The 14,529-nt window shown below is 35.9% G+C and overlaps 1 protein-coding gene across 2 annotated transcripts; it reads left to right on the top strand.

The window, feature by feature from the left end:
- Window positions 1-863: 863 nt before the first annotated feature.
- On the top strand, window positions 864-12,843 carry LOC117925169 (serine/threonine-protein kinase VPS15). Of its 2 annotated transcripts, XM_034844077.1 has the most exons (11): window positions 864-1,256; window positions 1,805-1,927; window positions 2,091-2,136; window positions 2,243-2,403; window positions 4,046-4,125; window positions 6,005-6,110; window positions 6,420-6,596; window positions 6,671-9,817; window positions 10,368-10,615; window positions 10,701-10,800; window positions 12,365-12,843. In XM_034844077.1, exons 1-11 carry the CDS (start codon window positions 984-986, stop codon window positions 12,539-12,541), a joined length of 4,638 nt encoding a protein of 1,545 aa, XP_034699968.1. In that variant the 5' UTR covers window positions 864-983; the 3' UTR covers window positions 12,542-12,843. The 2 variants fall into 2 exon arrangements, with proteins under 2 accessions (XP_034699968.1, XP_034699970.1); XM_034844079.1 differs by lacking the exons at window positions 864-1,256; window positions 1,805-1,927; window positions 2,091-2,136 and adding an exon at window positions 3,623-3,683 and having other exon boundaries at window positions 2,247-2,403.
- Window positions 12,844-14,529: the final 1,686 nt, after the last annotated feature.

The raw sequence follows: 14,529 nt of genomic DNA, 5'->3' as shown, positions 1-14,529 counted from the left end.
TGGATAGGATGAATCGAGTCTTCACAGGCTGTGGGCCACAAAAGAGGCCATTCCCTTGGTTATGATATTTTGGAGTCATCTTGAATTTCTTTTAGTTTAATTTGTCTATTTTCCAATTTTTAGTAGTCTGGGCTTGTGGGCAGTCAAGTGTTTTTCCTTCCCCTCTAATCTCACCAATTGTTGAACCAGTTTCCATCCCCCTCTGCCACTTCAAGATCAATGTTTCATTTCTCTAAGCGATCAGTTTTGTTTGTAACTTTAACTTTTTGTTAATATATTTCTTATTTGTTAATTTTTCTTTCATTAAATAAAAAAATTAAAATATTTGACCTTTTCTGAACGTGAAAGTAACATATTGATTTTTTTTTTATTTCTTAATATAATGAAAATATTAAAAAAATAAATAATTGGATAATTAATACTATTAAATGTTATTAAAAAAAAAAAACCATCAATATGGTTTTTTTTTTATTTAAGTGTTAAAGTTTCACAAACATTCCCATAAAATTTATATTTAAATATTAAAAAAAATAATCTGATAATTCAAATGACATTGGGTTGTTAAATTTATATTTAATAAAAATTTTATAATGCCTATATTATTGTTAAAAATTGATGATTTTAACTTTTATATGGGCTTTCAACTAGGGTAAAAAAATCAAGAAATTATCTTAAACAATATCTAAATATATTATTAAAGTTTTATTGGATTGGGATTGGGCTGTGTGTGGCCATGCAGGGCAACCCGACCCACAGAGGGGTGCGTTGCGTAACAGCACGCAACTAAACACTTGGAATCGAGTCCAGAGAAAGAGAAGATCAATTGGTGCACGCCACGTATGCAAAAGTTGCGTCCGAAGGAATTTCCACAATCTGGCCACCTCTTCGCTCAGGGCACGCAGCGTGTTAGCAATCCTAAAATGCATTCCCTCGCAGGCCCAAACCTGCAATAATGAGCAGAGTGAGAGGCAGAGGCAGAGACGATGGGGAACAAGATCGCGCGAACGACGCAGGCGTCGGCCTCCGAGTACTACCTCCACGACCTCCCTTCCTCCTACAATTTGGTGCTCAAGGAGGTGCTAGGGCGAGGCCGCTTTTTCAAATCCATTCAGTGCAAGCACGATGAGGGATTGGTCCTCGTCAAGGTCTATTTCAAGCGTGGCGACTCCATCGATCTCAGGGAATACGAGCGTCGCCTCTTCCAAATCCAGGGGATCTTCCGCGCCCTTGACCACCCCCATGTCTGGCCTTTTCAGGTACTCTTTTTTGTTTTATTTTATTTTACTTTTATTTTTCTGTTTCTTGCGTTTGGTTGCTGGGAAATCTGGGTTCGGTTGGAGAAATTGGTGTTTGGCTTTTGGGATGGGGAATTCGCCCCAATTAAGTCGAATAGTGGCTGTGCTTCGCTTTTTTAGCTATTGTAGTTCCCATTGCTTGTGTTTGGTTGCTTGGAAAACTGGTTTTAACCATAGAAATTTGGTCAATTTGGGTTTTGGGTTGGAAATTTGCCCCAGTTGGAAGCTTCAAAATATAAGGAAAGAAAAAAATTAAAATTTTGAATCCATTCATTCCTAGTTGATTGAAAATAATGGAACTGTTTCCCGTCTTTTCCTCTGTTCACTGAGCAACCGGATGGGAGGATTATTTGATGTCTTCATATGGAATTTGATCTCCATTATTCAATTTGGCGGGTGGGAAGATGAGGAAAAGAAAAATCTTGAGTTATTTTCTTTTTCCTATGTTTTACTTGGCATCCTTCTGCTTAAGCATAGTTGATCACTTTGCTCACATGATGTGTCTGCAGTTTTGGATTGAAACTGATAAAGCAGCTTATCTTTTGAGGCAATACTTCTTCAATAATCTTCATGATCGGTTGAGTACTCGACCTTTCCTCAGTCTCATTGAGAAGAAATGGTTGGCTTTTCAGGTTATACTTTCAATTAGAATTTTAAATTGGTAGCATGTTATTTTTCCCCCTTTTTCTCTAGTAAAGATTATGTGTTCTCTGTCTTTGGGCTTCTGCTTTCTTTCTGTCTCTCAATATTTTTCATTTAATTTGTTCTCATAACAAAATTTCTGTGGCTTTGCAGTTACTCTGTGCAGTGAAACAGAGTCATGAGAATGGGGTTTGTCATGGTAAGCTCAGTTATGAAATAAAATTTCTGTTGCTGTGATGGTATGGACTGTATGGTAATGTGTTGTTTGATATCTGAGTGTTGGTTTGATTTATTCATATATGCAGGTGATATTAAGTGTGAGAATGTGCTGGTTACGTCATGGAATTGGCTTTACCTTGCTGACTTTGCCTCATTTAAACCCACTTACATACCTGATGATGACCCATCGGATTTCTCATTTTTCTTTGATACTGGAGGAAGAAGGCTTTGTTATCTCGCACCTGAGGTCCATTGATTTTTTATTTTTTTATGAATTTTAGCTAGCTATCCTGTCTTTATGCTTCCTTTTTTTTTTTTTTCAGTCTTTTATCAGAATGCCATTCCTGAAACATTTAACTTCATCTTTGTGTGATAATCCTAATATATTGCTCATAATATGCTACTACATCAACACTGATTACCATCTAAGTTTTGGTCACTCCAAGTTCATGCGACACCTCCATCTCAACACTGCCTCACTCCCAACACCTTCATACAATCATGTCACATCCGGAAGCCAGCACTTCCTCTTCCCTTACAGGGTGGTGGGAATTTCTGTCTTTTTCTTGCACTAATATCAATATGAAAAAAGAACTAGATTTTATGTTTGTTTATACTTATGAAAAAAAATGTTTGTTTATAGTTTTTGGTCATTCTTCTGTAGTAGATGTTGTTGACTAGTTGGGCTCTTATTGAGGGGGTTATTGTTTTTTGTTGCCCTTCTATTCTTTTGATGGTGTCTTTAGACGTCCATTGTATACTTCCTGTGTACTTTGAGATGTTTTAGCATTCCCTTTTTTATGATATTCTCTTGCTTTACCCATAAAAAAAATGTTCTCTCCTTGGGGAATGCATTAGTCGGGAGGGGAGAGCTGTGCAGCACCTAAAGTGGGCTTTAATGCTTAAAAAAGAGCCTGTACATTGCTGCGCCTCTTGCATAGGTTCTTTAATTTATTTTGGCTATTTGCCTACTTAAAAAAAGGCTAAAAAAAGAGCCAACAGCCAACAAAATGGAGAAAACTGTAAAAGAAAAAAAAAGATGCATGGCTGAGGTCAATTGTAGATCAAGAATGCATACATGGAAATTCTCTGTTGGAGGTTTGAGAACCTAGGAAAGGACTTCTGAGGCTAAACTAATTCCATAGCACTCAGCATGCTTATTCAAATGGTGAAAAATTGAGACCAGAAAACATAGTTTTAAATTGAATCCATGTTTAAATTGAAATTAAGATACTAATGCAAGTTCTGATACAAAGAAACGTTACTTTGTTGGGATTTGATTTTTTATTTATATAACTCAAGTATTAGAGATCTTAGTGATTGTAATTACTTTCATCTTCCTTGTGCATATGCTCTTGTGGGTCATAGGAATTTTTTGGAAGGTACTTATAGCTGAAATACTGAATTTCTGCATTTGATGTCAACAGTTTTCTTAAATACTGTGTTAATTTTTTTGCACATTTTAGGAGTGAACTAAAGGAGAAACCTCTTAAAGTTGGAAATGGGGAAAAGATAGGGAGTGGATATGTAAGTGAACAATATTATGCAATTAATTTCTAATGAGCTATATCAATAACATATTATATTAGATTAGATTATGCAATTAGGGAGTGAACAATATGTTGGATTTATTTGAGCTATAGAGAAAATGAGGTCCTGTGATGTTTTTCGTCCAGTCCTCGTAATCATATTATATTAGATTGTTTGGGAAAAATGTTTTACTAGTATTGAGAGAAGATCTCATATGTTTAATATGCATATACCTTTCTTTTAATGTCTATCAAAAAAATATACCTTTCTTTTAACAAACCTCCAGTCAACAAAATTCTTTGTATGAATATCCTGATTATATGGATAAATGCAGCTAAAACTTTTTCTTTAATTTTCAGCGATTTTATGAGCCTGGAGGTGAGATGCAAGTAGCTCAAGGTGCACCTTTAAGGCCTTCTATGGACATCTTTGCTGTAGGGTGAGCGTTCTCCATGCTTCACAGATTGTTATCTTGGAAGAATTTGTTGATGCCAACAAAGATGTTGAGATCCAGAAATTTTTTTGTTGGATATGCTAATGTGAATGTTTTAAAAAATTGAATCAATTTGTCAAATTGAATGGGTTTAAAAAAACTACTGGAAATGATTAGTGGGACATTAATATGCAATAAAATTGGGCAAGACTTGTAATGTTGATGATATAATTATTCATAATAAAATACAACATTAACCACTAGAGAAATTTACTCTAATCCTGGTCAAAACTATAGCACAAATTCTTAAGTTTCCTTCTTATGATAAACTGAGGAACAGAATGTGTTTTTCCTACCCAAATTTTTAGTAGTTTGGTTCTTATTACATTATAGAAATCAATAAATAAATAAGTAATCTTAGAGATGACTGATTTTGACTGCAGACTCAAGAATTTCCATAATATGCTTATAAATGTTAGCTAAAGTCTCTGGTTTCAATCTTTCACCAAGATAAAAGGAAAGACAAAATTTTAAAACAGTGGAAAAAAAGGTACAATCAAAGAGGTTATGAAAAAGGAAACAAAGATGGTGGTTTACGCTTATGCATATATGAGAACAAACCTAAGATTAAGATCAACGTGGGTATCAATAGGCTTGTATAATAAGGTAATTTATTTCATAACCAAATTTTAAGGAGTTATCTATGGCCTTGTTTGGTAATTGTTTTCGAAAATAGTTTTAAAAAACAAGTTTTGAGAAAAATTGTTCTCTAACGTTTTGTAAAACAAATGTTTGTTTGGGAACCTGAAATGCTTTTAACTTGTTTTTTATGTTTTTAAAATATTTTTTTATATGTATTGCTTTATTTTTAATTATTCTTCATATTTATATAATTATTTTTTTAAAAACCCTAAAAAAATAACTGGAAATAACTAAAAAATGTTATTTGAAAACACCATGTTTTCTGTTTTTAAGAAGAGGAAAGTGTTTTTTGCGTTCTGATTGTTAAATGTGTTTTTCTGTTTTTTTTTTTTTTTTTTTTGGGAGAACAAAAAACTGTTTTAAAAAATAGTTACCAAAGAGGCTCTAGATATCCTTTATAATACCGATATGTATCTTGACATAGATAAGCAAATATCAAGGATATCAACATTGTAGCGGTAGATATATTGATATGTCAATATATATTTTGTCCTTAAAGACATTGGCTAATATGTCCATCAAAATTGACATTGGCTAATATGTCCATCAAAATTGACATTGGCTTATACATTCATTGGAAAAAATCTTGTATTCTCTTTCCTCGCTGTTCCTGTTATCACAATGTTGAGTACAATGCTGCAGAAAGCTAAGCTTGGACCTTTTTTCTTGAGTTCCATTTGGCCATGGGCGGACCCTGTATATCTTTAATTTTTTTTTTGCTGATGATACTTTGTCACATTAAATGAGCAACTAAGATTTATTAGGAGCATGCATTAATTTGTTTTCAGTTGTAATGGGACTCAACTTAAGCCTTAAGAAAAGTTCAGTCATTTTCTTAAGTCTCATTTGGAGGGCTAGCAGTAAATCAAGGCATGACACTGTTATTGAGGGTATCAGAGTTTTGGAAGGCATCTAACCTCGAATGAGATGTATGGTTCAGAGTTTTGGCATTTTTAGGTCTCAATTGATTAACATGTTAACCTACTCTTTCCCTTTTCTTGTTTGAAGAAATCACATTTTATGAGATATGTTTTCAGAGCAAGTTAAATCAAACTCGATCTATTTGTTGAGACTGTTATTTACTCTGCCATCCACATCTTTGTGTCATTTTGTGTTATCATGCATGGTGCATTCAGATTCTTCAAAATTTACTTAGTTTATATTCATCTTGGTACTGTCTTAGGTGTGTGGTTGCAGAACTTTTCCTTGAGGGTCAGCCATTGTTTGAACTATCCCAGCTACTGGCTTATCGCAGAGGGCAGTATGATCCTAGCCAACATCTGGAGAAGGTTCTCTCTCTCTCTCTCTCTCTCTCTCTCTTATTTATACTCAACTCTGCTCAGTGAAAATTTTGCTCAACTTGAACCGAAAAGCCTGGTTTCTTCATTTTGTGATATCTGGAGCCATATGTTCTATTGGATTACATACTATCATACATTTCCTTTTATCCCAAGTCTATATGTATTTTTTTTACCTTCCTATTGTCCTCATTGGTTTTATCTTTTGAATATTTTTACTAGAGTTTCATGAACTCATAGGGTTTTTTTTTTTTTTTTTTGACATTCATTCATGCTTGGTGTTTATATTCTCAAATGTAGATCCCAGATTCTGGAATTCGCAAGATGATTCTTCATATGATTCAGCTGGACCCGGAGTTACGTTTTTCTGCTGAAAGCTATCTACAGAACTATGCATCCATTTTGTTCCCAAGCTACTTCTCACCATTTCTACACAATTTTTATTCCTGCTTGAATCCTCTTGATTCAGATACAAGGGTAAGGAGCTTTTAGAGTTTAATCTTTTAGCACTCACATTTTGGTGCTTAGCTACTCTATAATTTCTGTTGCAGGTTGCAGTCTGCCAGAGTCTTTTCCATGAGATACACAAGCAAATGATGGGCAATGCATCAGCTGAGGTCACAAGTGCTGAGCTGAGCACACCTTTAAATGCCACAGGCTGCAAACCATCAAAACAGGTGGTTGCAAAACAAAAATTGAACTTGACAAAGAACTCCTCGAGAAAACAAGAGAATGAGAAAGGCTTAATTCATAACCAGTTTGAACTCCTTGGTGATATCAATAGCCTACTCAAAGATGTAAAACAAAGTAATAATTATTCTGGTGCAAAGTCAGTAGTGGAGGATGCACCTAATTCTTCACACCAAAACTCGGGCAAAGATTCTCCTGGCAGGCTAGTTGAAACCATCTCCAATGTATTCAAGAAAAATGATTATCCCCTTCTCAAGAAGATTACAATGGATGATTTGAATACATTGATGTCTGAGTATGATAGCCAGTCAGATACTTTTGGCATGCCTTTCTTACCACTACCTCAGGATTGTATGAGCTGTGAAGGTATGGTTCTTATTGCCTCACTGCTCTGTTCCTGTATACGCAACGTCAAGTTGCCTCATTTGAGGAGGGGTGCGATACTTCTACTTAAATCTTGTTCCCTATATATTGATGATGAAGATCGCTTGCAGCGTGTGCTTCCTTATGTTATTGCAATGCTTTCTGATCCAGTAGCAATTGTGCGCTGTGCTGCCCTGGAGACTCTTTGTGACATTCTCCCTCTAGTTCGAGATTTTCCTCCTAGTGATGCTAAAATTTTTCCTGAATACATTCTTCCTATGCTTTCCATGCTTCCTGATGATCCAGAGGAAAGTGTGAGGATATGTTATGCTAGAAGTATATCTAAGCTGGCATTAACTGCTTATGGATTCTTGATCCACTCATTAAGCTTGAGTGAGGCAGGGGTACTTGACGAATTGAATTCACAGCAGAAATCATTGGCACCATCCACTGAGACTTCTGGAAGGCTGCAGAAGACACAGCTTGCACAGTTGAGGAAGTCCATAGCCGAGGTTGTTCAAGAACTTGTAATGGGCCCAAAGCAAACGCCAAATATCAGGAGAGCCCTCCTGCAGGACATTGGCAACTTATGCTGCTTCTTTGGCCAGAGACAAAGTAATGACTTTCTGTTACCCATCCTTCCTGCTTTTCTAAATGACAGAGATGAGCAGCTAAGGGCAGTTTTCTATGGCCAGATTGTGTATGTTTGCTTCTTTGTGGGCCAAAGAAGTGTAGAGGAATACCTTTTACCTTATATTGAGCAGGCTCTAAGTGATGCAACGGAAGCTGTCATTGTCAATGCATTGGATTGCTTGGCTGTTCTGTGCAAAAGTGGTTTCTTGCGGAAGAGGATACTACTGGAGATGATAGCGCATGCCTTTCCATTGTTATGTTATCCTAGTCAATGGGTAAGAAGGTCAGCTGTCACCTTCATTGCTGCTAGTAGTGAAAACTTAGGTGCTGTGGATTCATATGTTTTCCTTGCTCCAGTGATACGCCCTTTCCTCCGCAGGCAACCAGCATCTCTGGCTTCAGAGAAGGCTCTTCTTTCATGTCTTAAGCCCCCTGTCTCAAGACAGGTATTTTATGAAGTTTTAGAGAATGCCAGGAGCTCAGATATGTTGGAGAGACAGAGAAAGATATGGTACAATTCATCGGTACAACCTAAACAATGGGAAACTGTTGATTTACACAGGAGAGGGGCAGAGGAATTAAATTTAATGAAAAGCTTGCCTGATGGACAACGAGCTCTCGAGGCTCAAAACCCTGTTGGCAATGCAGCACAACAGCTGGAGCTGACTCAATCCAACAATAGTGAGGCTAGGTGGAGAGCAGTGGGAAGTTTTATGCACAAAGATTCTAGCACTGTTGACATCTCTGATCCTCTGTGCTCAGATAAGCTACAATTCTCCGGTTTTATGACTCCACAGATTGGGGGTGTGAACAGCTTCATTTGTGATAAATCATCTGAAGGCATACCTTTATACTCCTTTAGCATGGACAAACGGGCAGCTGGGGTTCCTCCGCCAGCATCCGATTCATCATTACAGTTGAACTCCCTAGGAACTGGTTCACCATCCTTGACTTGGATGGACCCAGTAAGTAAATCATTTAACTTGGCTAATTCATTTCCTGCACCAAAGCTTGTATCAGGGTCATTCAGCTTCAGTAATGGTTCTAAACAGTTCTACAGAGTGGTACATGAACCGGAAAGCAGGGAAAATGACCAAACAGCCTATGTCAACAGCAAGTTTCAAGATATGGGAATATCTGGAACATCGAAAGGAAGTTCTATTACGGTTGAGGATTCTTCCTCTTCAACTGATATAACAGGATTGCCATCTTTTGCACGGACATCATCGATTCCAGATATGGGGTGGAGGCCACGCGGGGTTTTGGTTGCCCACCTACAGGAGCATCGTTCTGCTGTCAATGACATTGCCATTTCAACTGACCACAGTTTTTTTGTGAGTGCATCTGATGACTCCACTGTCAAGGTGTGGGATTCAAGAAAATTGGAAAAGGACATCTCATTTAGGTCAAGGCTAACTTATCCTCTAGAGGGAAGCCGAGCACTGTGTACTGCAATGCTCCGGAACTCTGCTCAAGTCATTGTTGGAGCATGTGATGGCATCATACATATGTTCTCTGTTGATTACATTTCCAGAGGACTTGGAAATGTTGTTGAGAAATATTCAGGTATTGCTGATATTAAAAAGAAGGACGTTGGGGAGGGGGCCATCCTCAGCCTTTTGAACTACTGTGCTGATGGCTCTCCTAGTCAAATGGTTATGTACAGCACCCAAAATTGTGGTATCCATTTGTGGGATACTAGGACAAATTCAAATGCGTGGACATTGAAAGCAATTCCTGAGGAAGGTTATGTGTCTTCTCTGGTAACTGGTCCATGTGGGAATTGGTTTGTATCAGGGTCTTCAAGGGGTGTGCTTACACTTTGGGATCTGAGGTTCCTGGTACCTGTTAACTCCTGGCAGTATTCTCTTGTATGCCCCATAGAGGAAATATGCCTTTTTGTTCCTCCTCCAAATGCTTCTGTATCTACTATGGCAAGACCTCTAATTTATGTTGCTGCGGGTTGCAATGAAGTATCTCTTTGGAATGCTGAGAACGGTAGCTGCCACCAGGTACATTACAATTGTGTTTAATTGTTGTGTGTAAAAGTTAGCATTAAAGATATTTGATAAATTAGGAGCCTAAATAATCTCATCCAGGTGATAGTGACTTTTATGATCTGAACATGCACAAAGATGGACAAAGATGATCAATGAGAAGTGATTGTATGTGTTTTGAGAGAGAGGCCATGAACAAAGTTAGAGCATAGATTAAAATCTGATTCTTTGTCAATAGCACGGCTCTTATAGAAAGTGAGCTTGGAGTGGAAGGGGATTAGACATCGCAGAGTAACAGCTATCCTGTTTGATTTGGTTAATCATTATAGGTTATTGTATGGAGTTACTGACTCTGGCTATATGGTAATATGGAAGATATGAAACACTTAAAAATAAGAATTCATCAGAGTAAGATGAAGAGGATGTGTTCATATTTCACACAATAGTATAATTTTAATGACTAATTGCTTAGGATGAGGCACTTTTTGTTATTAATCTTCTTATCATTTCTCTCAGTTCTCTACCCATGTAAGTTGAAATTTAATCATTCTACTTTTCTTGGCAGGTACTAAGGGTAGCAAATAATGAAAGTGACGCTGAAATGTCTGACCTACCTTGGGCCTTGGCCAGACCATCCAGTAAGTCAAATTCTAAACCAGATATAAGACGGAACGTCAATCCTAAGTACAGAGTTGATGAGCTGAATGAACCTGCTTCCCGTCTTCCTGGCATCCGATCTTTGCTTCCATTACCTGGGGGTGATTTGTTAACTGGGGGTACTGACTTGAAGATACGTCGATGGGACCATTACAGGTTCATATTTGAATTCCATTCCTGTTTGCAAACCATCTTTTGACATTTCTGAAATTTAATAAATTCTGGTTCTTCCATATTGCAGCCCCGACCGAAGTTACTGTATTTGTGGACCAACCATAAAGGGAGTTGGAAATGATGATTTCTTTGAAACGAAATCTAGTTTTGGGGTGCAAGTGGTGCAGGTTTGTGAAATAATTTTTCATGGTCTTTCCCCTTGAATTTCCATCCTTGGCTAGGTGTTAAAACCATTGTTGTTAAAAACTTATAATACGCGATACGATACATTTTTTATGATACGTATCACAATCCATATCTTATTTTAAAGCGTATTGTTTGATATGTATATGATACACGATACAACACATGATATTATGATACAATGATACATATATCTTTAACTATTTTCTATAATTTTTTTTTTAAAAAAATTGTTAAAAGAATTTATTATATTAATTATTTAAAATATACTAAAAGATTAAAAATTGATCATAAAAAGGAGAAATAGGTTAAGTAATCTTATATGAGAAGCTACATTCTTGTTGTTAAATGCAATATTAGAAGTCAAATAAGTTTATTTTTACAATGAATATTGGAGAATTTCATTTGAATGGTTTGATGTTGACAATAAAAATGATGGTAATTAGTGAATAACATTTTTTACTTGATATATTAGCTTTTTTCATTTCTTTTTTGGTGGAAAAGGATTAATGACAAACCTGAAAAATTGGAACTTTGAAGATGACACATAAAGGCATATATGTATATACATAATTTGGAATTAAAAATCATAGCTAAAAATTGAAGAAATTTATTTTTATGGATTATGTGATGAATTTCTATATTAGTCATATTTTGTTAATTTGAACTTGTCAAAACTTTAATATTCAATGTTTTCATATGATATAATATAGTTTCACTGTTTAGATCCTTTTATCTTCTATAAAATGGGTTATATATTACTTTATACTTTATAATTTTAATATATATACACACATATTCATATTTTTTCTATTTATTTTTCATTATATAAAAAAACTTACAATACACGATACGATATGATACACAATACGTTTTACGAGTTAACAACTATGGTTAAAACAGTCCCTTTGTGGGAGAGTAGAGTAGGGGAATGCACAGTTCAAAGATGGGTAGATGGCTTTGATTAGGGTAGTTTCCTTATAGACAAAAAATGGCGGGGGTTGGTTGTTGGTGGGCGGGGGAATTGTTCCTGCTTTTATTTCTTTCCTCCTTTTGTTTGGAAGCTACTTTAAACTTTTATATTGATCTCAATCCTATGGTTCAATTACTTTCCAATGTACTTGTTTGTATTCAAACAATTTGCATGGTTGACTGGTTGTCCAGTCTGTGACCAAGTGGAAAGGAAACTTATTAAGTATTAGATCTTTTAAATAGAAAAATCTTTGGTGCTACACTCATAATTGAAGGACAATCATTTTCAATTCTTGATTTCATCTGAGTTTATTTCATGGATTTAAATTATTTTAACTCTGGTAACCCATGGACTGGTTGCATTAATCAGGAAATCTTATTTTAGAGCGTTTGCAAAAAGCCCTTCTCTATAAGTTCCTTGACTCCTCTTTTTTTGTCATAATTTCAGCATTTTTCTGTTTTGAACTTTGTGAAATAAGATATATCGTAGGGAAACTGAGGAGTCTTTGTGATTTGACATAGCTTATGCAATTAAGATTTGTAAGACTAAATTTGAGGTCTCCTTCTGGCAAACAGGAGACAAAGAGACGTCCTCTTGCAACTAAGTTGACATCAAAGGCAGTTCTTGCAGCTGCGGCCACTGATTCTGCTGGTTGTCACCGTGACTCTGTCCTCTCATTGGCATCTGTCAAGTTGAATCAGAGACTCTTGATATCAAGCAGTAGAGATGGGGCTATCAAGGTTTGGAAGTAGAGGTCCTAAGCATTCCAGTTATTTATTGTACATATTTAGGTCCAGTGCTAGTTGAAATTGTATATTATATACTAAGAATAGAAGGTCAAATTACCATTCCGATATGAACTCTATTTCCTTACAAGTTGCATCTGTTTTAGTTATACCCCTGCCGATTTGTAAAGCATGTAGGCATGTAGGAATGGATAGGAATTCAAATTGAATGCCAACTTACTATAGGTTTCATTTCCATATGATATTCCCTGTTACTACACTTCTCTTAAAAATGAGATATCTAAGCATTTGTGCAAGGTTTCTCCTGATGCATGTATTCTGCACTTCTGCCTCTTTGTTACATGGTTGGGCTTATTGACTTAAGCTGCCTGGATTGTGGACTCTGGGAAACTAAGGATGTATTGCGGTGCATAGCCTTGATTTTAGCATGTCAGTCTACAATTCTTATTGCTTACTTGCAGCTTAACTATACTATTAAAAAGTCCAAACCTTATGGAAGAGTTGCACATGAACAATTCAACTCTAGTCTCAAATAATGTGGTCTCTTTCATCAGGGAAATGCCTTTCATGTTTGTAAAAAGTTGTTGGATTTACAAGAACATATTATTCCAACATGGTGAATAGTTTATTCTACTATTTATTTTGTTGGATTTTTTTTATACTTTGTTCTACTATAATTACCAGATAATCAAACCTTATTGCTGTTTCCTTCTATCAGAATTTAATTGATTTATTAAGGCTTTATATGAGATGTGAATTATTACCTCAATTAGGTTCTATTTTCAAGCTATAAATAAATATATGACCTTGTTAGGAAATTTTCACAAATTCTTATGCTGTTTAGGTTCCTCTTTATAAAGTTATCTTTATCTGAAACTTCTCTTAAGATTTTTCTTGAGAGAATTGAGTTTCTAACTTGACAATCTTTGTCCAATTAGAATTTTGTTGTGTTGCTCTATAGAAAGGCATTGCTACTAGGAAGCACAATACCATTTGGAGAGTGTTATCGCTATTGTGGTTCTCAAGAATTTTAGGAATAACTCGGCTTGGGCTTTTAAAATGAATTTTATTGTGCTTTATCATTAGGTATCTTTTTGTGGGTTTGATGTAGGACAGTCCTTGAGCACATTTGGAATTATGTTTATTGACAATAGGCTGAACGATAAGGACAGAATGTTTGGGGGTTATTTCTTTATTTTTATAGTTGGAAAATGGTAGAAGGGAATGTAGTTGGGAAAGTAAAAGGCTACTAAGAGGCTGTATTGAAATTAGTAGAAAGAGATAAACCGATGAATGAATACCTAACAGGAATGGAGGAATCACTTCTCTGGACAATTTTGCAGTGCACATTATTCATAGAAGCAGAGAATTTTATTTCATTCCAATGGAGTTTAGAATGCAACGTCTTACTTTGTTGCTTCCTAGGGAACAACTATTTCAATTCCTCATTATGTGTCTCTCATGAACTACTTGTAGTATTAAGCATACCTCATATGACCTTGTTGCTTCCGTAACTGGGATTTTGATTTGAAAACTTTTATGAAGGCATTGGTTGAACAAAGTTGAGTGGGAATTTTCCATTTTGTAGAAGTAATTTTGTTGGAATGTTGCAGTTACTGTGAGAATAAGACTATCGGGCTTCTTTTGGATGGTTGGAAGGAATAGGATGTAGTTGTAATTGAAAAATGATTAATGCTCTGATGTTTGAATGTATATGGAATTGCCATTGGGATCTTTCCCTGGATAATTGCTGAAGTCAGGGGCTTGTCAGAGTCTTTGTATGAGATCTGATCACTGTGGCCAAAACACTATTAGTGGTTGGAGAACATCGCTGCCCAGAACTTCTCTTATTTTCTGATTCTCACGAACTCGGGAATGAGAGAACCACCCAATTTGTGAGGACCGAGCACCCACTGTTTACGGGGATTTCATTATGAGAAGAATGGGATTTCCTATCAAATAATGCCATACCAAATGTTAGATTGAGCAGAATT

The sequence above is a fragment of the Vitis riparia genome, chromosome 11, assembly GCF_004353265.1.
Source record: "Vitis riparia cultivar Riparia Gloire de Montpellier isolate 1030 chromosome 11, EGFV_Vit.rip_1.0, whole genome shotgun sequence".
Lineage (NCBI taxonomy): Eukaryota > Viridiplantae > Streptophyta > Magnoliopsida > Vitales > Vitaceae > Vitis > Vitis riparia.
This window is presented reverse-complemented; position numbering and strand designations above follow the sequence as displayed.

Excerpts from the sequence above, each read along its gene's own strand:
- LOC117925169 (XM_034844077.1), top strand. The coding sequence starts at position 984 with ATGGGGAACAAGATCGCGCGAACGACGCAGGCGTCGGCCTCCGAGTAC. Across the intron at positions 9,818-10,367 it reads AGAACGGTAGCTGCCACCAG|GTACTAAGGGTAGCAAATAA; the intron begins GTACATTACAAT and ends TTTTCTTGGCAG. Across the intron at positions 10,801-12,364 it reads TTGGGGTGCAAGTGGTGCAG|GAGACAAAGAGACGTCCTCT; the intron begins GTTTGTGAAATA and ends TCTGGCAAACAG.